Raw genomic sequence first — 27,852 nt, 5'->3', positions numbered from 1 at the left:
GCAGGCCCGCTTTGTCGGTTGGAACGCGCCGTACTAGGAGGTTTGGGACTGTTTTAGGACAATAGTAGGTGAACAAGCAGGTGTTAGTAGACGGTAATAAAGCGAATGCAGTGTTTTGCGTTTAGACTTACAGAGGTTTAGCTGGTGATAGAATTAAATTAAGAATTAAATGTGAAGGTATTGTAGCAGTGAATTTTTCCTCTATTTGCTTGATGCTCCAGTTCCGGGCAGTGTGTAAGGCAACGGCTACTAAGATTGGTAAAGTGAAGAAATGCTTTATGCAGTATGTTTAAATTAATGAGTTGAAGTCCTAAAGGCAGTTGACAGTGATCCTACGGAAACCCATTCCATCGCAGCACGGGACAAATGTCCAATCAAAGCAGGCGGCTCTGCTGGCTGCAGTCAAGAAACCCCCTTCCACACGAACCTGCCCAACTGTGAAGTGTGCGACGTACCAACTTCGTAACGAAAAAGTGTCACTTCCTTTCGCAAAACGGCTGGCCGCGGCATAAAACGCTTACATAATTTCGCTTCTCCACGTGCGTGCAATCGAACAAGTGCCCGTGCCACGGCGGGGGCAATAGAATAAATTACCAACAAGTACAATAGCGCAAAAGTGCAAGCAACGCACGGTGGCGAGTGTTCGTGCCGAGTCCTCCCAAAATCACACCCTGGCTGGATAACAATAAGTCACGAAATGGTATGATTTTGGTGAGAAAAAAACCGCCCCCCAAATCGTTCAATTATTTAAATTCTAACATTTTGTAATGCAAATAAGGTGCAGACAAAGTGTATATGTGTGTGAGTGTGTTTATGTCCGAAGGTATGATTGATTAGGGTGTGCTGGTTTCACTTTCGCTTCACGCCGATATGGTTCATCCTTGTTACAAAATTCTGTAATTATCCCTAATGGAATGGGGCGTGGATGCCCTGGATGACCAATCATACATCGCGATGTGTGTGTGTGGTGGTGATGGTCGCGCGAAATTTGCACAGCAAGATTTATGGCTTTCCGATATCTAATCGACTGATCGAGGAAGGCTTGGCTTGGTGCAGCTTGCGTGCATGCAACCGGGCGCCATCTTCGGACGGTCCAGTGAAAAGGGGCACAAAAAAAAAACGGGTAAAATATATACGGTTCAGTGAAAAATGATGTGCTCATTTCCGGTCCAGCAGGTTTAACGTATAGTACAGCCCAACTTGCTTGGTCATCGGGGAAAGCGGGAGGGAAAGCGTAGCGGAACCCTTTACGTCGCCGACTAATGAGTGCAGCGGAAGCAATCGATCATTAGGTGGAACTGCATAAGACGGTGCACAGTTAGATCAATCTATCAAAGTGTGCCGCGCCGTGCCGTGAAACTGGTGGCGTGATGTGACGGGTGGTTGAAAAATAAAAGTGAATTAAAATTAAATGTAAGTTACAGCAAAAAAGGGTGAAAGTTAAACAAAAAAGTCCAAACAAGGCAATTACAATCCACAAGCTAGTGTTCTAATCGCACAAGGATTAAGCTGAAGATGTACAGCCACCACTGCCCACCATAATGGTGACGGTGATTGTAGTGCATATCCCGGTCACGGCACCAACAGTCGAAGAGATGCCGGCGCCGCCTTGTACCACACGAACGTCGTGGTGCTGATGAACCAAGTAAGTAGTGCGATGAAGGCATACCCTCTGCTTGCACTTTACATTTTACACACTGTGGCACACACACACACACACACACACACACACACACACAAAGAGACGGAGAAACACAACAATCAAAAACACCATTTCTTTTCGCAAATGTAGGCTAGTAAGTGCAAAGACACGGCGAAAAGTGGGTGTTTGTTTATTGTAGCTGCACACTGCAGTTTTGGGCTGGGCTGGATGGAATTTACGGATGGAGTGTACACACTTACACATGCCCGGGCACAAGTTCGTCGCATTAACTGGCTGTAAAGTTCAGGGAGACGCTACCTACCTACGCTACCCGCGCCAAGTTTGCAAAAAGGGCATTATTTAGGCCGCCGGGGATTTGCGCTCCACCAGCAGCGGGAGGATTGGCGTTCGATTATGTGATTCTATTTCGCATTCCGGTGTTCCCGTCGTTGACAGCTTTTGAAGGGTGGTATGGGAGGAGAGGGGTGGGGGCTGTGTTGTGTTGTTTATTGGAATTTCCATTTTAAAAGGAGGCTATTCACCCGAAAGGAATTCCCCATGCGAGTGGTGTGTATGGTTAGGTGCGTTTGGAAAATCGGGCATTGCTAGTTTGTGGTATTTTTTGGGAGAAGCTCTTTTTAACCTACAAAGCATTTATTTTGTGGAACCATAATTATTTCAACAACAATTATAATATTAATAAATTATGCAAATATACTAAAAAACGTAAGAGAGTCTAGAAAATACTTTACTTATAATGATAAACACACAATAGGGTGTCTTGTACCCTAAATACAGCAATTTCCACACTGCCACCCCTAGTTTCAATAGGCCATTACGCCTTCAAATGACTTCATTGCGCATCGTGGTGTTGCTGGTGTGTTAATTTTGCACCCCTTGCTGGAGCTATAAACACATAAGGACTCCTCCAAAACTCCAGAACACAAAGCCATAAGGGGGAAGGCGAGGACAAAAAAACCTTTTGATTGATTCCACTAAACGGTACGCAACAAGACAGCTCGTGGCACACTGGTGGCACGGCATGCAATGTTTGTGTTTTAGCGTATAATAGGACTTTCCAAAATTTTGACTTCTTCTTATGGTTCTTTTGCCTGGACAAGGACTTTAAAGTTGTGTGCCAACACAGCTAAGGTACATTCCGATGTACAATCGTGCACAGGTGCCCAATCAAGAGTAGCAGACTTGAAGTCATCACCGAAGTCATCAAGACGGCATGCGGTATATATGTTGGAGCTCTAGCGGTCTAGTCGAAGCGTAACATTTATGCCTCATGATATGCATCAAGTATAGAACGTAGCACCAAGAGTCGTGGCTGGTGAAATGGCGCGATAAGAATAAGGAAAAATTCCAATTAGTCACAAGAAGAAAATATCTAGGTTAATTCTTGTTACAGTGACGTACTGATGATGTCTGGGGAGTGAAGCTTTTTGTGAGGGCCACATTCTTGGGAATGTTGTTGAAAGTCTGCATTAGGCTGTTGATACCAATGTTGGTTGCTAAAGCTACTTTCTAACAATAATTCCATCTTTTTTTGTGAAATTAGTTATATCCTCAGGATATTGGAGCAAATATAGGTGACTTCAATTATTGGAGATCCTGTTAATTACTCATCAAAACGCTTACAGTATGACAGTTCCCTACATCAGACATCATGCAAAATCGCAACGACCCGCTCGGCCGGCTCAACAACCTAACTCCATTCGAAACAGTTAGAAGTCCAAGGAAATTCGTCGAACTCTCTCTCTGCTCCAACCGTAAGAAGTGGTCCGTTTTGGACCGCTGCTCGGTTGACACGAAACGAGGTCACTCCATCCGGCTTGGACGATCGATATTGACCAGGCACCTCGGGTACCGTGGTCGAGGTACTTGCTAAACCCCATTCCCCAACACTCGAGCGCGTGCTTGTGTGTCTGTATGTGAAAGTGTTCGTGTGGTTGTGCTTGGCCAGTCCGAAAGGGGTCCTGATTTGTCCAAGTTACCGCTACCATAGCTGTGGGGAAGTTCGTTCACCCTCCTGTATCTGAAATGACCACAGCAGTATGTGGGCCGCTTTGCGACTGTGTTAGAAGAAAGGAATGCTAGAAGGAGGTCCTCATTCAAATGAGAACGCGTGTGTGTGTTTGTGTGTGTGTTGAGGAGTTTTTTTTCCACTGCTTATCGTTCTGGTGGTAAGGAATGCTAGAAGTGCCGCGCGTGTGTTGGTCAACAGTGGTACGCTATGAGTAAGTGTTTGTGACTACTGCCCCAGTCGAGCTGACGTTAGCGTCATCGGCTCGATTTTTGGAAGATGTACTAAACCGTGTGAAACTACTTTCAAGCAGAGGTAGCAGCAAGTAGCAGCAAACCGGTGGTAGAAACCGCCGCCAGCTGCCAAGGGGAATGGGAAGGTTTGTTTGCGTTTGCGCTTTTTTGTAGTGGTCAGCAGTTGCTTTGCAGCTGTGGCAGTAGCAGGGGTAAGGAGTGCCGTGGACTCGAATAGCGGTCAGCATAATTTGCCTACCCACGCTACCACCGATCCTCCTGAAACATGCGACTGCGGGGATATGCTCCTGCTGACCGATTCCTTGTGTGCCTTTCGTACCCCATTCCGTCTTCAGACGCATGCAAAAAAAAAAAAAAGCGCACACATTTTAGCGTGTGCAGAGTGGTAGGTGGGTTTGTATGGAGCAGTTTAGTATGGTCCAGGCAATGAGTTCCACTACTGACGACGCTGGAACGACCCACATATCGAGCTAAAGTTTACAAAGTTACGAGTTTACACTCGTTAAAGCTGTATTAGCAGTATTGGAATAAGCTGTTTTGTTTTAAAATTGTGTATGAAATGGTTGTGAAGGAGATGAAACCTTAATTTCCCCGACAGTGAAAAAGGGCTTGAATATTGAAGAATTAGATCATATGAATGTTTTTGTTTTTCTATGAAACAAAAATACAATCCAACGATGAACTGAATTCAATACAGAGAAGAGGATTTAATGTACAAATCATAAATTGTGATGTTATCCAAGATCTTATTTGCCAGGAATATGATGTACACTGTAGTTTGTGCTAAAAATATCCCCGATTTGGGACCCAGCACCGCGCAGAAATCGAAAACCAACGAAACGCAACCTGACCCATTATTTTCATAATATAATCAACACCACCCACCACCATCAACCAAAGACTGCCATCTGGTCGGGGATGTATTAGAAGTACCGGCCAGTACTTCCTTGACTTTTGCTAGCGACCGATTTATGAATGAATCTGAGGTCCCACACACCACGGACCGTTTCCGAGGCCACACGCATTGGAAGGTAAAGGAAAAGTGAAAAACGAAAACCAAGCTCCCTCGGCAGGAACAAGTGTTAAATGGTTTGCCCTCAAGAGCGGCGGAAGACGTTGGGCGACGATTGTTTTTACTAAAAATAAAACACCAATTTATTGTATGATTTAGAGGAATATGGGTTAGCAAATGCGCTGCTGACGTAACACACCGGGGCAGGCAGTTTGCGCGGGCAGAGTTGTCGTGCGACTTCAGGTGGTTGTTGTTGTTGTTTCGCCAAAGAATTTAGGTACTGTAGTGGCCACTTGCTAAGGTTTTCCTGTTTTCCTTACTCCAAAATTAGCTCAGGCTAGCGATTTTGAACACGATTTGCCCATTCAAAGCTAAAAACGGGCATGTTTGCGTTGGAAGGTAGTTAATTTATGAGCATACTGAGCCAAGCACCATAACTAATCGTTTAATAAACAGAATTGAAGTCATTATCGGTGTTGAAGACAAACGAATTTATTGTCTTTGAGATTCAAAAGTAATTTTTTAAAAGTTTTAGCACCAAGCACTATCAATTTAATTGAAAAGCATCTTATAAGTAAAAATAAAAGAATATTTTAATTATTTAAATTGCAATAATTAGGGAAAACATCATCGAAATAAAGATTTATAATGAAATGATTTATTTCAAACCAAGTCTTTCATCAGAAACGCCATCTTGTTCCTCTAGGACACAACAGCTTAAGTTAATAAGATGTAAACGATCAAATCTCACCTCGTTAGTTTTTACTGTTCGCCTAAAAGTATGCAAAAGTGTGTATTTTATTATTAATGTCTGAAATCTTCCTGTTTTGTTTTAAAATTTTGCCAATAACAAGTGCAATGCCCCAATAAGAACTATACAAATAATAACAACTGTTAAAATTAATACCACATTCAACATAAAACATGCAATGCTAGTTTCGCCTAAAGCTATGCAATTTGCCACTCAATATTGCATTCTTAAAGCTAGTGCTAATTTTCTCTTCAAACTTTCAACATTTAATAGATAAGCTAATTGATAAATTACTTCCCAACAATCCGTGGGTAAAAAAACCACTCTTTATCCCGTTTTCTGAAGAAAATTTGGCTTTACGTCTGAAAATATTAATAATTGCGCCTCATTCATAATGACGCTAATTTTGCCCTGATGAAATCTCGCCGTCCAGCGCACAAGCCCCGGATGAACAATCACTGTACCACAATTTTTGAGCAGCTTGCCCTGTGGTGCGGTTGGGTTAGGCTGAGGGGGTTGAAAAATTATAATTTCTCGCTAGTTTCACGCGAAGCAAAATTAAGGTGGTACAGTTGTACGAGCAGAATAGATTCCGTTCGGGGCTCGCTTATCGTGGTTTCCTTTTCGCGTGACGACAGCCACCATTTCCTCGTGTTTTCTTTACAAACACACACACACTTCTAAAATAACACTCATAACGGTGAAAGTGAAATGTGATCCTTTAATGTTACTCTGTTAAAAAAACAAAAGAAAACCGGCCGGCCGGCTCGCGATTAATTTCATCCAAAAGGGCTGGATTGTTTGGGGTGGGTTCCTTTTTGGAGCCCTGCCCTAAATGAGGCCACCGCAATTCAGGTCCCCGGAACAGTCGCTCATACACGCAAAATCAAATACACTCTGTTTTAGCGGCGTGCGACGTTCTGCACGGCCCAATTAGTTGTGCGCGTAGTGGGTGGTGAGCGGTTTTTTGGTAGTAATTTGCATAAAAATTGCCCCCACGCGTAGCTGACGTCGTAGAGGCGTCGAGAGGTGTGAGGGAATTTCCCTGCTACGCACGGTTGGGTGGTGTTTTGATTTATTTGCAAATAGCATTTAAGCAGGACGGCAGTCGGAAGAGGGTGTAATGTGATTAAGGGTGCCGTTTCGGTCACCTCATTAAGTGGAGAATATTTTGGGGCTTAATCTGTGTCACGATGTGTGAATCAGGAATGTAGACAAAATAAGCCATATTTTTTCAATTATTTGGCACATTTTATAATAAGGAACTGATTATTGTGGGTTTAAAATAGGATGAAATTCATGCTAAAACGATAGAAAGAAGGTTTCTAATTAAAATCATTTCACGTCCCTCAATAGGACCAACGCACTCAACCATCTTTACGCTGTATTTGTGTTGAAGCAACATGTACTTCCACCCTTGCCCGATACCGTATAATCATAATTATAATATCATTATACAAACCAGAACGGAAGCGTTCACTTCCTAGTCGTTAATTGACCCTCGCTTACCGGCTCGTTTCAGGTGTTCCAGTTCCAGCTCGGCCACACGGGAGCGCAACCGACCCGGTTCGACACCATCGTAGCAACTCGCAGACGCTGGCTAGACCGGGACCGGCCAGAATGTACAGCCAGAATGGCGGGCGAAGCAGCAGCAGCACAGCCAGACCGTCAGCAGCTTCTACCGTGCAGCAGCGCTACCCACCGAACCACCATGCGTACGGGGCTGGTGGTGGTGGTGTCGGTGGTGGTGGCAGCGGTAGTGTTGGCCGCAGTCGTCCTGGCTTTCTCGGGAGCTACGGTTCGTCCTCCACACCATCGTCATCGTTGGAAAATCAAAGATCGCTCGAGGGACAGCACAGTGCCACGAGCACGACCGGTACGGCGACGACCAGCCTGTTCGGCGATCCGGTACTGCCCGCGACCCGCCATGCCGATCTGCTCGGCGGTGAGGATCTGTACCAGAATCTCAAGAACAACATCGAGCTGTACCATGCGAAGCTGTACAACGATCAGGAGCGGCAGCGACAGGCGGAACGGGACGCGCTGTTTGAGCAGTACGCGAACGGAGCGGCGCATCGCTCGGTGTCGGCTGTGGGTGGTGGCGGAATGGTGAAAGGAGGGCTGGTGAAACCGGCCGCTGACAATGGTGTGACGACGTACGGTGAGATGCCGGCACGGAGGAGAAGCTTCGGTAGGACCCAGTCGGCAGGGATGGGAGTAGACATGAGCACGAGCAGGTGAGTAATAAGGAATAGATAATCTATGTTGATATCATTGTCGAGATGAGTTCTGCATTTGAGTTGAACATTGTTTTTGGCACTCTATCAGTACAAAACGATTATGCAGGGTTTGCCAAGGTTTTTTGATTGTTTTCTGAAAATTTTTGGTTGTTTTCCATATTTTTTTGATGTGCTCCCACAATTGTTTGGTAATTTTCTAGAGTTTTTTGGTCCTATTTTATTGATGTCCAATGGGACAATACCAATAAATCGTGAGAACAAACCAAAATTCTTTGAATAAATCGTGAGCTGAGTTCAAAAATTACGAGAATCAACCAATCACTCGAAACTTTGTAAATGTGCCATCCATTATTGTCTTTTTCATTCAAAACGTATAACTATCATAGTGTAACATTTTGTTGAAAATGCCTAATTTCTTTGAAGAATGTACTTATTGGATCAGAAAATGAGAAAAACTATTTGTATATATTACACGTTTATGAAATCTAGCTGACAGACGTCTTTAAAATAATTGTTACATGAATTTTCTGTCGCTTAAGGAGGCATCCATAAATGACGTAACGACATGACGTGCCGTAACGTTACACTGATTGAAGAAGGGAACATTAATAATATTTCCGACACTAGTTTTTGCTCATTGGGTCGGTCTCGTGGTACAGTCGTCAACTCGTACGACCTCACACCATGTCCGTCATGGGTTTAAGTCCCAAATAGACCGTGTCCCCATACATAGTACTAAATATCCTGCTATGGTAACAATAAGCAACTGAAAGCCACGCCCATTTGACTAGTGGGTACATCAATTAATTTTAAACAATTCAGACACAAATTTGAAATACTTTTTGAAAGGTCTAATACTTCTCAAGATTTCAAGGGTTTGTGAAGCAAAAGTAGACAGAGTTCTGTCTATTTTTTGTTAGAAAAAATAATAATGAGCTAATTTCCTTATCTCCAGTGTTTGTTTTGGCACTTTGCCTAAGACATATTAAATTAAATTTCACTTAATTTTCATTCAGCAAATCTAGCATTATAACAAAATTACGCATCTTATTTTTTTTAAATTAAATTTAAAGCTTCTTTTGAAGTAGAGATATAAGATCTGAGGAATGAAAATTCTGAGAAACGAGGAAGTTATATTAAAACATGAGCCTAATGAAATATTATCCTACAAGAAGAACTCTTATTTTGACTGACCAGTCAAAGGATCAATCATTGCGCTTCAAAAAGAATAAAAAAAAACACATGTCAAACCAATCAGGAAAACAATTAAAACGTTACGTCATAAAACGGAACGACCCTTCTAAAATAAGCACTACTACTGCTGTGCCTGCAACCCCACCTTCACCGTTGCATTCCAAAACGCGATCACTTGTCGACCCATTCCGTGGGTTTGGTACACGAATAAATAGTTCACCTGTTTTTTCCGTACACGTAAGAGAGAAGAGCTGCTTTGTTTTTTTTTGTCACCGAGCGGAAAATGGGAACATTCCACTCCGGAATTTGCCTCACCACTGGTCAGAAATGTCATCACATTGATGACGTCGCGGTAAACGGTGAAGTTTGCTACGGTGGGTTAGTCTTAGAATAGAACGTAACCCTCGGGGAGGGGCGAAGGGAAGGAAACGCATCAGAGGCACCATCGTGATCTCATGGTGGCCATATTTTGCCTAAACTATTTTTAAGACCTCACCACTAACAGTAGGGTGCATTCCTTTTGTCCGTTTGGGTCCGTTCGTCCGAATGAAAGTTGTTCCATCCTGCACGATTCAAGGACGCTTCGGTATTCTTTCTTTCAAGTGTGTGTGTGGACGTTTCTACTTTTGTGCTGTCGTCCTAAAACTATTTGCCTTCTCGAGTGCATGTGCATTCCCATCTTCATGTTCCCGACCGAAGCTCGGGCAAGGTGGTTTGACATTTGTAAAATGTCAGTACCATCTTTTCTTTTTGCATCTTTTCTATGAGCATATTGTGGAATGAATTCAAGTTTTTGCTAACTTAATGAGCATTACATTGTTTTGAAGTAAAATATGGCTTTTTTTTAATTTTTAGACATTCATGATTACTAAAAAGTACTTTATATTTTTTAATTATTTTTAAATAATCAATAATAATAATAAAATTAATATACAATATAAGAGAGGATTTACTGGGTTTAAAAGGAGTTTTTTTCACTTTTTGGTAAATTTTCACGGTTAAATGAAAAAGTTATCCCTCTTTCTTTAAGCTCTTTATTCTGTGATTACATCAATGCAAAAAAAAGTTTAGCAATATGAATGTAATATTTGCCCCCGAGCTACATTACCTTAGCAATCGATTTAAAATAAAATAATATAAAAAAAACGAAACAAAAACGCGCTAGACCCATCTGCATATTTGCAGCTCAACAAATGGGCAAAAAGCATACTTACAGCAAACAAAACATCCCCCCCTCCCCTCGAATATCAAAGCAAATGCCAAACATAACGACTGTCCAGCCATGACGTCCGGTCTTTTGACGGTCAGCGCCAGAGACCCCCGGAAAGGCCTTCGCCGCGGTGTCCGAATTCAGGTGCCGGGCAGGTTTTTATCGCTTGCGCCACCTTTTCATTATCTCCCTGAACTTATCCTCATCGAAAGCGACGTTGACGGCCGGTCAGGGAGCGAAAGAGAACGAGCGAGAGAGAAACAGCTCAAGTCGCCGCAAGATGTTGGTTACACAAAACCGCTTCGCCATAAAAAAGCAAAAAAGAAGAAAGGAAATAGTGCGAAGTGGGTCCATCATTTACATCGCTTCGCTGGGGAGGGTGCGGGTTGGGTCTGTAAGACGATGAAAGGGAAAAGACCGGGTAAGGGAAAAGACCGACTGACCAACTTGTGCCCGCACGCACATGTACATGGGGGTCACTCAGTGGGGCGTTATGTACTCGCGCGGTGTACCGAGTTTGTACCGGTTGTACCGGTTTCACCTGAACCGGTCGGTTCGGCATTTTGGGTTCAGTTGTTTGAGACCACCTCAACAAAGGGCTCTCAATTTTTTGTTTTATGTACAACGCTGGGAATGTCCATTCCGCTAATGCTACCAATACACGCACACCCCAGTTTGACACACTTTCGGGCCGGGTGCTTTTTGACAGTGTCTGCGGCAGACGTCAAACTGACGCCAAGAGCTTTTTTTGGGTGTAACCGTAAGCTTCGCTTGAGAGTGCTTGTTGAGGTCTTAAAATGGTATTAATAATTAATTTTGAAAAATTATTAGACCATTATTTAATAAAATTATTCAACTAGAAAATATACTCTCATTATGCAGGAGTATTTCTGCAATAACTTTTATTTTTTTATAATTAACTTATATAACCTTATATTCATCACATATATTAATGAAACATAATAACTATTTTACCTTTCCACCCCTTCAGATCGAACATTTTCGACATGGATCTACTGAAGCAGAACGATTGGATTGATTTCTCCGAGCACGAGTACCAGCATAGCCTCATTCCCACCAATAGCCGCACGGTGGCCGACGTGCAGCAGTTCACTGGCGGCAATATAACGCGCCGCATCGAGAATGGCGTCTTCCAGAATCCGCGGGCGGCAGCGGCGGCTCGTGCCTCCCGGCGCAACTCCATCACCGACTCGAGCGTGTACGGGATGCGGGGGTCCACGATGGTCGATATGATGGGTGATGCCGGACCGGGAACGGCCACCTTTACGGTGATCGGGCACGGACCGGTTGGATACGAGGAGGGAGCCTCGGCACTGCCGGTAGGAGGGATTCACGACCCTTCCACGTCGAGCGATGGGAACAGTGAGTTCGAGCGGATGCTACGGTACGGCCGTACCGATCCATCGACTGCCATTATCAGGGATAAGATAAACACGGGATCTAATTTTAGGTGAGTGTGGGGTTCTTTTTTTAATAAAGTACCAGGCGCATCCATTGAGCTTGATTGCTACAAAGCACCAGGCGCATCCATTGAGCTTTACTGCTACAAGGCACCAAGCGTCTCCATTTGATTTTATTTTTTAGTTTTTGTTTTATATAGTGATCCTACCTCTTCTTAATCAATCTTTTCTCATTTTTTAGAGTATCGGACGCACGCCAGCACAAAAACACCGCCTTCACCATCATCAACGAAGTCCTGCCCAAGTCCAGCTCGTTCGATCTGGCCGGCGGTAGTAACCGCTACTCGCCGTACCGCGAGAAGCACCGGCTCGCCTCCTCCCGCATCCTGTCGGCCAGTTCCGCCACCCAAGCCACCTCGAACATCGGATTCTATGGTTACGGGGCTGATTTCCCCGAGGAAGGCTCCATCGGTGCAGCGCACGGTCATCGGAGGCGGTTCAGCGGCTCGGAACTGTCCCTCAGCACGCTCGGTGGCCATCCGAAGGCGGCCTCCGCTCGCACTAAACGTCCCGCAAAGTCGAAAACCTCCCTCTCGCTAGCACCCAACCCGGGCCGCCGGCAGCGCGGTGTGCTCGAGGTGATTAGCAAAAAATCGACCGTGCCAAGTGCCAAAGTGACAATCACGCAGCCGTCGGAGGATGGGCGCTCGATCACGCCCACGCCGAGCGAGTCGGGCCTGTCCGGGACGGGGACGGACGGCGATCGCATATCGATACCGGAGCATCAGCTGAAGAATCTGAAGCTGTTTGGCTACAAACCATTCTCCGGCCGGCCCACACTATCGCCCGTACCGGACAAGGATTCGATGGAAAGCTCGCAGGCCGATCTCAAAGAGGGAGGAGCTGGCAGTGGGAAGAAGGGCGGCGAGAAGGGAGGCTTCCGAGCGCCCGTTTTTAACATCCGAGGGCTGCTGATGTCACCAAGGTCGCGGGACAAAAGCAAGGAAGTGTCCCCGGGGCGGGCAGAGGGCAGTAAGGATGCGTCCGTGGAAAGGGATCCCAAGGCGCAAAGCAAAGCGGAGCCACCGTCCGGCAAGGAGGGAGATGTGCAAGCGTCGCCACCGAAAAAGCGACGCTTCAATCTTGCCCGCGCCATCATAGAAAGTGCCCGAAAGGGGGGCAGCACTGAGCCGGAGCCGGAGAAACACGCCAAACCAGCGGGGGCGGCGGCGGCGGCGGCGGCTGCAAAAGCATCGCAGGGAGAGGAAGAAAGCGGCGAGAGGCGAAAGATGGCACTGAAGATGAAGTTTGGCATCGTGCGGTCGGGCGTGCGCAAAGACTCGGAAGGCAACGGGGTGAAGGAGAAGAAAGCCGATGGAAAGAAGGGAAAGGCAGCGAAGGGCGCGGCCAAACCATCGGGCACGGCTAGTGCTAAGGGGAAGAAGCCGAAATCGGTCGCAAGTAAAAAGGGCGGACGCTATGACGATGATGACGATTACGATCCATACGACGAAGGACCAAAGCGGTCGAAAAAGTCCACCGGCGGTGGCGGAATGTTGAAGAGTGCGTTGAACTACGCGGCAAGCTTTCGTACGCGCAGTGATCGTGTTGGAACGGCCGGTCCAGGTGGACGTCGAAAGCCCACCGCTGCGGAGCTTCCAAAGGGTGCATCAAAGGCGGGCCAGAGAGGCACCGGCAGAGACGCAGGCATGGAGAAGCTTACACCCAACGCAAGGAGGAGGGACAAGAGTGCAAAAGCTGGAATGGGAGAAAAAGATCAAAGGGGAACGAAAATGGGTGCAACCGGCGGTGGCGCTGGACGTGTAAAGAGTGGAAAAGCACTGCCGGGAACACCGGCAAACCGAGCCAAATCGGCAGCCGGAGGACGGGGGAGGCAGCTGAGACGGAGCAGCTCGGCCGTTGCACTCGACCCGGGCCAGTTGCGGCGGGCGAACAAGCTGTACGAGAAGAACCAGAAAGCTGCCGCCGGTGCTGGCGGGATGATGGGAGCGGGCAAGAGTGGCCGCGGTGGCAAGAACAGCAGCTCGCTGATCCAGTCCAAGGCGAACCGGCACTCCGACAACGATATGACCGGCCCGGGAGGGCTGATGAAGAGTGACAGCCGCGGGGAGATGCGGAGTGGCAAAGGTTCGGCGAAAGCAACGGACGGGGCCGGTTCCGACACCAAGGAACGCATCGAGAAGCGTGACTCGGAGCGATCGCTGAAGAAGAGCGACAGCAACAAATCGCTCGCAACGATGGGCGGAAAGCCGAAGAAGAGCGACTCGAAGAGTTCGCTGCTGAACAAGCGATCGGATTCGCGTTCGAGCCTGCACCAGACGGCAGCAGGGACGGGTGGCGGAGACTCCTCGGGCGGTGGTGGAGGCGATGCGTCCGGGACGGAGCTCGGTGGCAAGAGTCCGCTCAATGCCGTCACGGAGGGAGTGACCGAGGTTGGGGTGAAATCGGCACGCCCTACGCCGAAGCTGCAGAGCAAGGGATCGCTGCTCAGCCTGATCAGCTTGAAGGGAAGCAAGCGCAATTTGGACCGTGCCGGTGATGCTGGCCAACGGCCCGACACTGCCACTACGACGGCGACCGCTATCGATGGTACGATGGCATCCTCCACTCGCCTGCAGTCCGCCTCTGTTAGAAACGCTCCCGGTACGGCGGGAGCGGACGGTACAGGGGAAGACACCGTTGGATCGAAGGCGGGCGGCATGAACGAAAAACCGACCAGCACGAAACCGCTGCGCAGGATGATGAGCCGGGGATCGCTGCTATCGATCAAGAGCATTGCTCACGCCCGTTCGTTCACCAACATTCGTCCCCCGACGGCGGGAGGTGCTGGGGCGGGCGGGGATGGGGAGACGGGAAGCGGCGGTACGATGGCACCGCAAACGATGACGAAGGTGACGGAGGGTTCACAGGAGCACGACGATACGACCGACACCGAGACGAGCCATGGGGCGGGTGGTGGCGGTGGCGGTGACGGGCAGGGCTCGATGGGTGTGGCAACGCACGAGCTGACGGTGGCGGGCGACGGCGAGGGCGAGAAGGTGTCGAACGAGTACAATGGCGAGCACCGGATGAAGTCACCGATGGTGGAGCACAGGCCACAGGGTAGCCGGAGTCCCGGGATGGACAACGTTTCAAGTGCCAACACGGAGTCGATGCGCGATCGGACGATGGGGCAGGACGGGGGTGGCGGTGCCGGAAGCAACAGGTGAGTGGCAATGTCTCTTGCAATCTGGAGCTCAATTTTGCTCACATTTGCCCAATATTCGAAGCACAACTTCAACTTTTTGGGCACATAGGAGTCTAGGCTTCGGCTTCGGTTACGTCTCTTTGTGACCTTGGGGTTACACTTGATTGACAGTTAATCTTCAAGCAACAGTTAAAGGTTATAATAGCCATAGAAAATAAAATTCTGAGTTTCATACTTTAGGGTTTTAGCTGATTTTTAGAGATCTTTGATCTGCTTAAAAACTCTCTATAATGATCATGATCTCTTGGACTTCAACTCCTCCTTAAGTTGTTTCTTGGGACTGAACATCTCGTCCGTCTTCTTAGTCTTGCTATTTACTTCTGTTTATTTATTACTTTCTTTCTGTTTAAGAAAGTTAACGACTTTTTACCCAAATTTTGCTCTTATATAATTTATTTTGTTGCTCTAACTTCTTTAAGTAGTGTAATTATAATTATACTTTAGTTAAGCTTGGATACTAAGTTAAGCCTGAAATGGAAATGTGGAAAGTGGAAATAGTAAATGAATTAAATGATTTATATGAATTAAATATCTTCATCCGTGTGAGCCCGGTTTTTGGCAGAATGGGAACAAGGAAATCCAAGACTGTAATATACAATCCTTTGCATGAGTCATATATTAGCATAGATCGTCAAGATGGTGCATTGACAAGATGAGGATAAATCATCAATTCATTTTACAGGGTTTTCAATGATATTATTGACGTGTTCAGCGAGTTGTTGATTCGTTCGGGCATATAATTGACTCTTTCAGCGAGATATTGAATTCTTCGGAAGCAGGCGTTGACATGTTCAGCGATTCTGTAGTGCTGTCATTTATTTTGTTTACACACTGTGCCGCAGGGTTCAATTTTTCATTCTCAAAAGTCCTAAAAGTATCTAATAATCATTCCCCAAGCTGTTTAATACATGAATTAGTTAAAACAAACATATTTTTACGAAAACCGTTTGTTTACCTTCTGATGAGAATGATCCAAGCTGCAGTCCAAGGGGTACGAAAGTGACAGCTCTATAGTATCGCCGAACTTGTCAACGACTGCTTCCGAACAATTCAATATCTCGCTGAAAGTGTCAATTATATGCCCGAACGAATCAACAACTCGCTGAATACGTCAATAATATCATTGAAAACCCTGTAATATTATCATGAGGTTCGTCGCTTAAAGCACCGTTCAAGTCTATCGTGTATTAATTCCTTGGTCGTATTTTACGCTTTTGCGCGATACCGTCCTACATTTTAAGTACACTAAAGAGCAAGGTAAAAAGAGAGCGAGAGTAAGTGAGAGAGAGAGAGAGAGAGAGAGAGAGAAAGCTACTTTTAGGTTTGATTGGGCTATTTCCCTATTAACTGGAAATTGTAAGAATTTTCTACAAGGAACTGTGTATACCTAAATCCAAAGAAATCTGAAGTTGCATTCACTAACTTCTTAACCTGCTTTGTACAAATCGTAAGGTTATATAAATCTGTTTTTCTTATCAGATTGTCTCACGGCTCGATAACACCTCAACAACCTCCCTCACGTGATACTGATGGGCACATTTGTATTCATTATTTACAGCCTGCAATTACTTTCCCCAAACCTCCTGCAAAACCTACCTGTAACCAACTGGCACCAAATTGGCCACACACTAACCCACTTTTAATCGCCCGGCCTGTCTCATAAGGCTCATTTAAGTAACGTGACGTGATTAGAAGTAGCTGCCATGTTTTTTCGTCCTTTTGTTTTCGCTGATTTCTGTCTCTCTCTCCCTCCCTTGCTCGTTCCAGCAGTGGATGTGTTCAAGGAGGATTGGTTCTGGTTTTAAAGCACGCTCGTTTAAAAGAGAATTATACGTTTATCGTGGCGTAAAAATCTAGAACCAGAACGACTGTGGGGAGGAGTAAGAAGGGTCCCAGGGGCGCTTTAGGGGTTCGTGAATTATGCTGCCACTACGGTACGGGACCGGAAGCGTGCTCATGCACACTCACTGCGCCTGGGGCAGAACCGTTGATGGACACTTGTTCCTTTTGCCAGGGTCCGTGTGTGTACCAAATTGGGGGCACATTCAAGCGATAGGGGAACGGGACCGATTTGCGAACCATACTCCCTTTCTCACCGTATCTCTCTCTCTCTTTCTCTTTGTCTTTGCTTGATTCGACCACACAGACGGTAGTTAGCGAATTTGCATATTTCCGTCACCCGCTTATTAGTTGGGTGGAGCTGATGGGTGGTTCTTATCGTGTGCTAGGGTCTGTAAGAGAGGCATGCAAACGAGTTTAAATGCGCTGCGTGAAGGGAGGCATTGTGGTGCTTTCTTTTAACTACAAATTTTTGTTCGAATATATTACCGCACACACACAGTTGATAAAGCTTTAATAGAATTTTTTTATGTAATGACCACGATGACCATTTTTTTATATTTTCATTTATTGGTTTACTATTACTATTTACTTTTGTTTTTTCTGAGGTCAACTACTTTTGTTTTCTTTAATATGGTTTTTATGTTGTGTATTGTAACTAGTTTTTTACTTTATCTTAACTTGTCATTACTTATTCTTGTGTTATTTTTTTGTTAAATTATTCTTATTTATATAATTTTTTTTTTTCAAATGTATAATTCTTTCCCCTGCATGAAGCTACCCTTTAATTGACACTTTAATTTCATAGTCAATTACTATCCACATACAATTATGCTGTCTTTGTGCATAATGAAAGTGTCAAAATCCAAAGCCACGCCTCACCTCAGTGCAATTAAACGTGTGAAGATGTTACGCTTGATTAATAGCGCAACAGTCACCTCTATCAAGGCAGAGGCACAATTGCAACTGACACCGCGCTTGTTCTGCACTGTACGTTCGCGAATGTTCCCCATTGTATTTAAAGAATTTTCAAAGTTGTTGCAGCTTGCTCTCCTTGCTACATTTTGAATTTTAAAGCAAAGTCCTTGGGGTGTGTAACGTGTTGGAATGGGAGTAGGAAGGAGAAAAAAATACACAAAAACCCTCGGAGGTCCACAGCTAGCGTGACAGTGAAGTTGGTTGCAGTTATTTTATTCCGTTCTGCGCCTCCCCAGTAGTCCTGTATTTACACTACACTCTGCATCACTCTGTGTGTTGTTTTGCCACGTAAAATAATTCACGTGAAGTGATTTTGCATTTGCATTTTCTTCGGCCGGAGGGGCCGGGAATGCAGATTTTCTAGCCTGCCAGCCTGCCTGCCTACCTTCCTACCGGCTAGGTCCGTTCAGAAAAGGGGTGCCGCAACATACCTCGCTGCCGACACCGAACAACGGGTTAAAAGTTTGAGTTTTTTGTTTATGTTTATTACATTTCCCCGTTCGGGTGAGGGTTGGAACTGTTGACGCCGAGGCCGTGCATACTGGCACGTGTATGTTTGCATGGTGGTAGTGCAAGTGCAAGGAAAACGGGCATTTCTAGGCACTTTTCTTACCGTCAGTTGAGAAAAATGTTAGTAAAATATGCAATTTAAGCTATTTTTTAACTCAACGATTCTTCAGTAGAACAAACTTGAAGTAAATATTACTGTAAATGTATGCATCATTAGATGTAGTTAATCGACGTCACTATGAGTAAAGGCACCCAAAAATGATAAATTACCCAATGCAGTGATGTAAATGATGATTCCCTTTTGCCCATTAGGATCAATTCGGATCCGTCGTTAATCATTCCGGCACCAGTTCGGATCAGTCCATTTTCGCAAACCGGAAGACGCGCCGCAAATGATTAACTATTCCTTGCCTTTCTTCCTTTTTCTTCCTTTACCCTCCTTCCGTCTACAATCAGGTGATTTGTGACCGAAGTTCCTTCTCACCACTAAACCTTCCTTCCACACCACTAAAAAAAGGTGTCTGTTCCCTTCGAATGGCCACAAAGCTCATCAAAGTCAAAGTCACGCAACCACGGACCTGTGCTCGGACCTCGGACCGCAAAGTCACGGGGAAATTCCACCACACCAAATTCACTTAGTGTCGGTGGTGCCGGAGACCTTGCCGTTCTGTATGGTACCGGTGCCTGGTCAACGATCGATCCTTTCGGTTTCTTTTTACGAGTTTGTACGCGCGAAGGACCTCCAGCAGGCTGATGGCTAGATGGCGGGCTGGCTGGATGGCAGGATGGGAGCGACGAAAAGTGTCACAAATCGATTTCTCGTCCATTTTGCCACTTTCCAGTGGGAAACATTCCATTTTCGTCCATTTTTGCTGGTCAGTGGGGAACAGTGGGAATGCAAATGGAATGGATTGGTTTATAATTTTGTTTAGTTTTTGCAAAAATACGGATATTTGACGTGTTTTTAATGTTCATCGATTCAAGAAAAAAAAACCCTGTTTCGGTCTAAACGCCTAAAGGTATGCAAACCGCTTATTTTATAACATTTTTTACATTGAAGTAGTAATAACTGAAATTTATTTTGAGTAAGAATAAAACAAAAAGATTAAACAAAATCTTCATTTTATAACACCAATGAAAATCGTATTAGATATGCAAAATGTTTTAAGATGCTTAAAGCTTGTTTAAAAATTCATGTATTACAGGATTTTCGAGGATTATATTGACATGTTCAGCGAGTTGTTGATTCGTTCGGGCATATAATTGACTCTTTCAGCGAGATATTGAATTGTACGGAAGCAGGCGTTGACATGTCCAGCGATTCTGTAGTGCTGTCATTTGTTTTGTTTAAACCCTGTGCCGAAGCGTGTAATTTTTCATTCTTAGATGTCCTAAAATTAGCAAATAACCATTCCCCAAGCTTTTTAATTGATATATTAGTTGAAACCAGCATATTTTTCCGAAAACCGTTTGTTTACATTCTGATGGAAAAGATCCAAGCTGCAGTCCAAAGGGTACGAAAGTGACAGCTCAATAGTATCGCCGAACATGTCAACGCCTGCTTCCGAACAGTTCTATATCTCGCTGAAAGAGTCAATTATATGCTCGAACGAATCAACAACTCGCTGAACATGTCAATAATATCATTGAAAACCCTGTGAGAGAACCATAAAAATAAAAAAAAATATTTCGTTACTTTGTTTTTCAAACAATGAAATCAAATAATGTTTACTAAAAAAAAAAGACAAAAACAGGCAAACTGTAAAAAATTGTAAAAGCAAATTTTTAAAACGCCTAACTGTATGCAATTTGTATGACAAATTCTACCCATTTGTTGACTGTTGCCTATGTTTTACTCTTTTAACACTTACTTTAGCATTTACGAGATAAAAAATAATGTAAAATTATTGTTTTTACAATTAAAAAAAAAAAGATATTATTTTATCCACTTTTATGTGCTCTTTCGATACCACTGTACCGTCCTCGCACATAGGAAAAGCAAAGAAGAAGAATAATGCGACAAAACAGTGAAGGCAAGTTGAAATTTATTCAATTTGCTCCATCATTAGCGAAATGGAGCAAAAACGGACTACGGGGCTTTGCTTCTGTGAGAAAGAATGAAAAGGAAGCAAGATTTACTATACCCACTTTTCCACCGCAAAATTGGTTTTGCTTGAAAAGGGAAAGCATGTGTACCAACACATTTGCACAAACATTGCACAATAGCAACAACAAAAAAGAAGGTCCTCTCCATACCTTCTGTAACCAATTTGAATTTAAAATACATTTTTTGCCAGATTCAATACTTTGCATTGATTAGAAATGGTGCCCCCGGGCCCGAAGCCAGCGAATGGGTTGCGATGGGAAAGTGGTGGCCGTTTTGGGGGGTTGCGGAGACGCGAGCATGGCACGAGATGTGTAGTAAAAGGGACAAAAGCCGAACAACGCTTGGCACGCGGTGCAAGTTCGTTTGGTTCTCGGGCTGTCGGGACAGAGGTTCCTGTTTACAGGTCGTCACCTTATACCGGTTCGTTCGGTTGATCCAATCGGTTCGGTACGGTTGGTGCTTCCTGTTGGTGTGTTGTCTTAGGTGGACTATAGGAGCTTTCGTCCTGAAACGCTTAAAGACGATGTGACACCTCTAGAACAATTAAGCAACGTTTGTAGCAATGTTTTGTGAGATTAAACCTAAAATAACGTCTTAAGATACCATTCAGCAAAGGATAGTGAACGGAAATCGTGTGATTTAGTTTGGTGCAGTTGCTTCCACCACGTGCATCACGTGCTCTTTGCGATAAGAGGCGCGCCCAGTGAGCCGGTTCCTTCCTTAGCCTTAGAGCCACGGCACGAACCATATATGCGACCGGCGGGTGGTGCTGTTGTGTGATTACATATATTTTTCTTTATAATTATTCTCACCCGTACACGAGACGAGCGGTCCTTCTGTGCTGTGAGTGTGTCGGTGCGGTTTTATGTATGTGTCGCGTGGCCCCTTTTTTCCTCCCCTTTCAACAAACTGGTGTGACCTCCTTTTCATTTAAGAACTTCAACTAGCCGCCCACCCCAAAACGGTCCAAAAAATATCGCGGCACGCGCGTGTAAAAGATCTCCACGGTGCGATATCTCGGTGTTGGTGCTGTGTGCGAATAGTTTTCCCTGTTTTTTTTTATGTTTGCTCCCTGGAGCTGCTGTAGAATGAAATGGAACGAAAACTAAAATAAACCGAAAGTGCGCTGTGCCGTGCTGTGCTGTGTGGTGAAGTGTAAAGCGAACAAGACCAACAACAACAAGGCGCAATATACGCAACAAGACGGTGCCCCTCGAACGTGCTCCCTCCCTCAAAAACGTGCCCCGATGTGATGGCAGCGGCACGATACGACGGAAATCGGCCGACGGTCAGCAGAGAGTCGTCCGTGTACAGCATTTCGCTGCACGATAGCCAGAGTGAATTAATTCGTACGTGGCACAGGTTAGCAAAACGGGACGGCACCACCATCATTTATGGGACTAAATGGGGGGGGGGGGGGGTTTGGTTTCATTTTTATATTGGGGCGAGAGAAAAACAAAACCACCGCTTTTTCCTTCGACGGATGCGGATTAATCAAACCACCGTTCGAGGCAGGCGGTTCAGTAGCAAACGGACGTGCTCGCCAACAAGTCGTTGGGCTTCAAGCTGTGTTCGGTCGTGGCGATCGTGTGGGTTGTCCCCTTGGATGGTTTAATGAGCCAAAAATAGGATTAATCGTTTCGTGAGCCTGCTATTGAACGTGTGCATTAGGAATTGTGAGGAGTGGAGTCCTATTTTTGGGGGCAAAGCAAATACGTTTCAGCAAAAGCGCTTAACAGGAGGAGAGCTCAAGCTATCGATTGGAGGGAATTAGTTGTGTTGATTGAAGGTTAGCTAATACGAAGTGGGGATTTGTTTTGTTGTAAAACAGTTGATAAATGGGATAGAGAACGCAAAAAGGATATATTGATGAACCACATTTAACAAGGATTGGATTGCGTGTGTGCATTGAATTGGTTGAATGCAAGAAGTGGTAGTGGAAGTTGGAAATTAAAAGATATCCCTTATCTCGTCTGTGTGTTTAATTACCTACTATTACACGTGGAACTATTAAACGTCTGCTTCTTAGTAATCACATTGGAATAAAAAGGATTTTTCCTTATCCTGCTCAATGGTTGGCTTGGCTGAGGTTGTTGGCTTTGCAAGTCGTTCAGTGGTTGATTTCAATTGTGGTGAAATTGAACACAAATTCTGCTGTAAAATAAGCAAAATTTTAGATAAAATATTTAAAGCAGTGAAAACGTAATTAAAGCAAGTACGATACGTAAGGATATCCGATTTCAGGGAGAAGTCATTGGGGCAGTTAAGTTTTTGATTTGACGATTACATATTACAACTATTTGAGACGCAACAATTACATTAACAATAAGTAGTAGCTTGTCGATATATAAACTATACGAGATGTAACGGAGACGTGTGACAGTCTGTGGTTTAGTAATGGGTTAATTTGGAAAAATCCGGAGTCGACTCCGATCCGACTTCGATAATTTTAAAACTGACTCCGGTGGGTCCGCCCAGCATTATCAGGACTCGTCCGGAATTGCCAAGAGTCGTCCGGAATTGCCAGGAGTTGTCCGGAGTCGAAACCAAGGCATGTATTAGAAGTGCACGCGCAAAGTGAAAGACCCGGAAACACCGGACGGCTCCAGTTGACTCCAACCGACTCCGATTCCGATCGACTCCGATCGACTCTGGGCAGCTCCGAATAACTCCGACTCTGGAGGACTCCAACTCCGGAAGACTCCAGACGACACCGGACGACTCCGGAAGACTCCGGACGACAACGGACGCCTCCGAACGACTCCGGGCGATTCCGGGCAGAACTAGAGGTACCCACCCACTTTGCCGAAGTCGGGATCGGACTAAGAATAGTCGGAGTCGAATCGGTATCTTGGGTGCGCTCTAGAGAGCACATCACTATTGTGGCCCCGTAGACGGAAGGATCTGCCTGGCTTAAGCCCACAATAAATAACTTTCCCCTAATTTTGTTTTAAATCTGCTCAGTCATACAATTTAGTGCCAGTGCGTATAATGGAGGTATGACGCCTAAAGTTATGCAATTATCTATGCAAAGGTCCATTGTTTGACGATAGTCGGTATTTAACAGGCTTTTAAGGGAAAATAAAAAAAAGAGTGTAGCACCGGAAATAGCCAAGAGATCGAAACAAATATTCCTAAACTATGAAAACATTAGATAAACATAACTCCGGTCTTGTCTTAGCATCAAATGCGTAGTTGAATATACACAAAGGTGTGTTGTTGGAGAGACCTAATTAACTATAGGGAAGTTCTACTCATTATGCTACATTTGTGTTCAAAATTAATGACTGTGCCGATAATTGGAACCTCCTCTAATTAGCATAGTAAAACTTTGTTCATACAACAGCACTCAAACCTACTTTGACACTCCACTAATGAGCACTGCAGATGAGGCACGCTAGTGGCCATTCGTTTGGGTGATTTTACGACCACGCAACAAATCTTGTGGGCTTGTCACATTATGCGCACGTTTCCGTTCCGTGTGCGCGCATTCGAGCCAAGGAAACCAAATAGAATTTCACAGTCTGACCTTATGAAAAATGTGATAGTAAAATAGTTTCTGAAACGTGATTAATTTATGAGCCACATAGGCGACTCAAGGCGTCTAAAACTCCCCAACATGACCCTAAAATGAATTGCATTCCGCGAATTGCACCACTAAGGTTCCATGCGGTATGAGTTTTGAGACTGACGAGGCTGATTAATTGAGCTACGAGAGAGCATTGAGACTTGAGGCCAATGAAGGAGAGGGTTTTGCCTTCGCATAAAGAATTTCTTGCGCCTCCTTGCACGCTCCTTTCCCGCTTTTTCAACACACAAGGCCTGCAAACTATAAAACTGGACCGAAGGAAATGTCCGTGACGTGACGGGTAAAATAAATAAAAGCTCGCAAAAGGTCCCACCGTCCTTGAGTGCGCTCGGGAGGGTTGATACTACGCGACAAAAAATAGTACACGACCGTGGTGTGTTTGTGTGTGTGTGTGTGTGTGTGTGTTTGTGTGTGTGAGGCTCACTTTCCGACGGGTGAAAAAGGCTTCCACATCCACCAGTTCACTTGTAACCGCAGCGCAGTCGAGCACGCACGTGTGAGCGCCAGGAAGCGGAGAACGCTCAGGGACGGAGACGACGACGACGACGACGACGGACGGCGCGTTTTGCATAAATTCGCATCGCTCACGGGGTGGTGGCAATAAATTTTAATTGTTTCCATTTTCCCACCTCCACGCCGTTTCCGCTGCACCGGATATACAATCGGAAAGGGAAACAATAAACGTTTCAACACACGCGTGGTGTGGTGCGGGTTCGTCGCTATCACTGTCGATTTGTCTCTCTTCGCGTACCTATCTCTTCCGCAACACTGCTTCCTTTCTTGAAAATGCTTTCTTCCGTCCTACTTATAACCTTCTTCTTGCTTTCAACCATCTCTCTTCCTCCCCGCAGCGACGAGTTTGACGAGGACGAGCAGGTCAAGTGCTCGAAATGTTGCTGCGCCTGCTGTGCACCGTGCTGCACGCGGTTCTGCCTACCGTTTAGGCGATGCTTCCGGAGCTGCAGCGGGTGCTGCGGCCGGAGCCGTCTCGGCAAGCGTAAGGCGGACGGGCAGCTGGCCAAGGAGCAGACGGCAAAGCAAACGACGGCCAACGAACCGGGCAAGCAAAGCTGCTGGGAGCGGCTGTTCGGTTGCTGCCGGCGGTGCCGCAACTCCAAGACGGCACCGGAATCGACGGCGATCGTGCAGCGTGCACCGGCCGCCGAGACGCAACCCAAGTCGTCGCTGTCGTCCTGCTGGCAGTCGCTCAGCTGCTGTGCTAGCTGTCGCCGGAACAAGTCCCGTGAGCTGGTGGTAAGTAGGGCGAAACAGAAGAGAGTTTGTAAGAATTTTCTAATTCCACTTACCATCAACTTTCAGCCCCGTTCCTCGATCGATAGTGATCCACCGTCCGAAGATCAGTCCCGATGCCGATCGTGCTGGAGTAGCCTGCTCTGTTGCTGCCGACCGAAGCCGCCCACCGACGGCAAGGGTACGCAGGTTAAGCGTCACAAGATGGAGGAACCGGTCGAGATGGAGACGGTCAAGTGTTGCTTCTGCTTCAAGCGCCAGCGTCCGAAGGTGAAGGCGAAACCGAAAAAGAAGGTCCCGGTGAAGTCGACGTAAGTAGCGAGAAGTTTCGAAGGCAATTTGCCCTCACTAGAAAGTGCTTAATCATGCTGCGGTTTTTCAGTTTCAACTGTCTGAGCTGCTGTATGATGTGCTGCAAGAAGAAGGGTGACAACCAGAGCCGCCGGACGAGCAATCTGAGCAAGAAGCAGAGCATTGCGCCCACTATTCCACCGGAGGTGCGGGAATGACTTGGACAATTTCCCTCCGTTTTTTTCTCTAATGCCAAATGCTGATTTCTTCTTGCAGGACTTGCGGCCAAAAATCGATATGTCACTGGTGGAGCACTCCTCTTTAATGCGTGGTGCCATTCCGGTGCTTCCGATCTGTTTGGCGTACTTTTGTTTGGTGAGTGGTCCGTCCTTGAGTGCTAAGGAAATTCAGCTTTCGAGGCAATATTTAACGCATTTCATCCCTTCGTACAGTTCCTCAACGTAGTCATACCCGGTTCCGGGACGGTACTGTCCGGTGGGCTGTGTCTGTGCATTGGCAAGCCTCGCTTTTCCCAGCACGACTCAATCAAGGGCCGCATCGGCTCGTTCATCATCAACTGTATCGTGGGCATCTCGCAGTGCTTCACGATCATCTTCTGCGTCGTCGGGTGGGGTTGGGCTATCTGGTGGGGTACGATCATGCTGCGGCTAGCAAGTGAGTACCATTCTCCATACAGCAGTCTGTCTGTAGTAGTGATGGGAAAAATGAAGTTTTCGTCGGAATCGATTCCGGTTAGCTCCCAAGTTTTCTGGAATCGATTATCGATCGATCGACCTACTATCCGGGTCCGGAATCAGTTTCCGCAATCGATTCTGGAATCGGAATCAGGGTTCGGAACTGGCTCCGGCATAGCCTTCGGCATCAGAATCGGAATCGAGTCCGGAATCGGTTCTGGAATCGGGATCGGATACGGAATCGAAATCGGGTTCGCAAGCGAAATCAGGTTCGGAATCGGAATTGGGGCCGATATCAGAAACGGCTTCGAAATCGGAGTCGGTTTCAGCATACCCATAAGAATAGCAAAGAATCCAAATTTACTTATAAACGACACATTTTCATGAAGATTCCCGGACTGATTTCGCTTCTGAAACTTCTTATTTCACTTCAAGAACTGATTCTCATTGCGGAGCTTACTTCAATTCTGGAGTCATTTCTGATTACGTTTCCGGAGCAAATTGCGATTCCTAGGTCGATTCCTATTTTGAAGCCGATTCTGATTTTGGAGCCAATTCCGATTCCGTAACCGATTCCGATTCGGAATCGGCCCTGGAATTGATTACCACTACGGAATCGGAATCGAGTAGGTCCGATTCCGTGCTCCCACCACAAGTCTGTAGCACTAAATTCCTGACATGTGTCATGTTTTCGCTACCTTAGGACAACATCGAAAGATACTGGAAATGGAGGCGGCCCAAGAGGAGGGCGAAGAGCAGACGACACTCTCCAACCGGACCGGTGCCTCCAATCCACCCGTGGCCTTAGTCTCCAAAACACATCGTGACGTCGAGACGGGTCGGTAGGTGTGAAATGAATGAATTTCCTACGGAGAGTGATGTGTTTCTTCCTGGGGAAAGGTTTAACTGCCGTTTTTGTACATTTGCCAAACGGCACGCTGATACACACGGGTGAGCGGTAATGAGGTGGAGCGTGTGTACGGGAACCAACGAATTGGACTGTATTGTAGCAAAGCAATGTTAACACGTTAATGTATGTAAAAAGAGAAAAAAAAACCTGGGAAAAGGAATACCAAAACCACACACCTCCTCCTTCTCCTAATTTTCCTTTCTATCCCGTTTTATCCTCTTTTGTTGGAAAAAATACGGTTTTAAATTGGGAAGAATAAAGTAAAGTCTTTTAACTTTTACACAAAAAAAAAACGATAACATACCTGTTTTTCTTTCTTCTGATTTCTTTCGCGAACAATATTCATACAAAAACGTCCTTTTTGACATCATCATTCGATACATTTCATTGTTCATCATCATCGTCAGATTATTTATTACAATCCGCAAGCATGCTGTTGTCGTCGTTGGACATCCGGTGCTAGTAATCTTCAGTTAAGTTGTTTCCTTGGTTTAATTTTGACCCCACACACGCACGCACGCACGCTATTTAGGAAACCTCACAGTTCACAATTTACTCCTCTCGCCACCAGCTCAATCATTATCGCAGCGGCGTTGCTCGTACGCACCAGCCGCCGCCGTGAGCGTATGCATTATGGGATGTATGTATATAGTATGAGAAA

At 45.7% G+C, this 27,852-nt stretch overlaps 1 protein-coding gene across 1 annotated transcript; it reads left to right on the top strand.

Annotated features, from left to right (window-relative positions):
* Window positions 1-10: 10 nt before the first annotated feature.
* On the top strand, window positions 11-27,472 carry LOC121598280 (protein stum). Its single transcript, XM_041924889.1, has 11 exons — window positions 11-93; window positions 1,174-1,645; window positions 7,211-7,925; window positions 11,324-11,803; window positions 11,995-14,979; window positions 24,896-25,298; window positions 25,365-25,606; window positions 25,678-25,792; window positions 25,863-25,961; window positions 26,039-26,261; window positions 26,985-27,472. The coding sequence occupies exons 3-11, from the start codon at window positions 7,309-7,311 to the stop codon at window positions 27,125-27,127; spliced, it is 5,307 nt and encodes a 1,768-aa protein (XP_041780823.1). The 5' UTR covers window positions 11-93; window positions 1,174-1,645; window positions 7,211-7,308; the 3' UTR covers window positions 27,128-27,472.
* The last annotated feature ends 380 nt before the right edge of the window (window positions 27,473-27,852 follow it).

Source organism: Anopheles merus, chromosome 3L (assembly GCF_017562075.2).
Source record: "Anopheles merus strain MAF chromosome 3L, AmerM5.1, whole genome shotgun sequence".
NCBI lineage: Eukaryota > Metazoa > Arthropoda > Insecta > Diptera > Culicidae > Anopheles > Anopheles merus.
The sequence above is the reverse complement of the archived record's forward strand: the minus strand, read 5'-3'. Positions and strand labels throughout refer to the sequence as shown.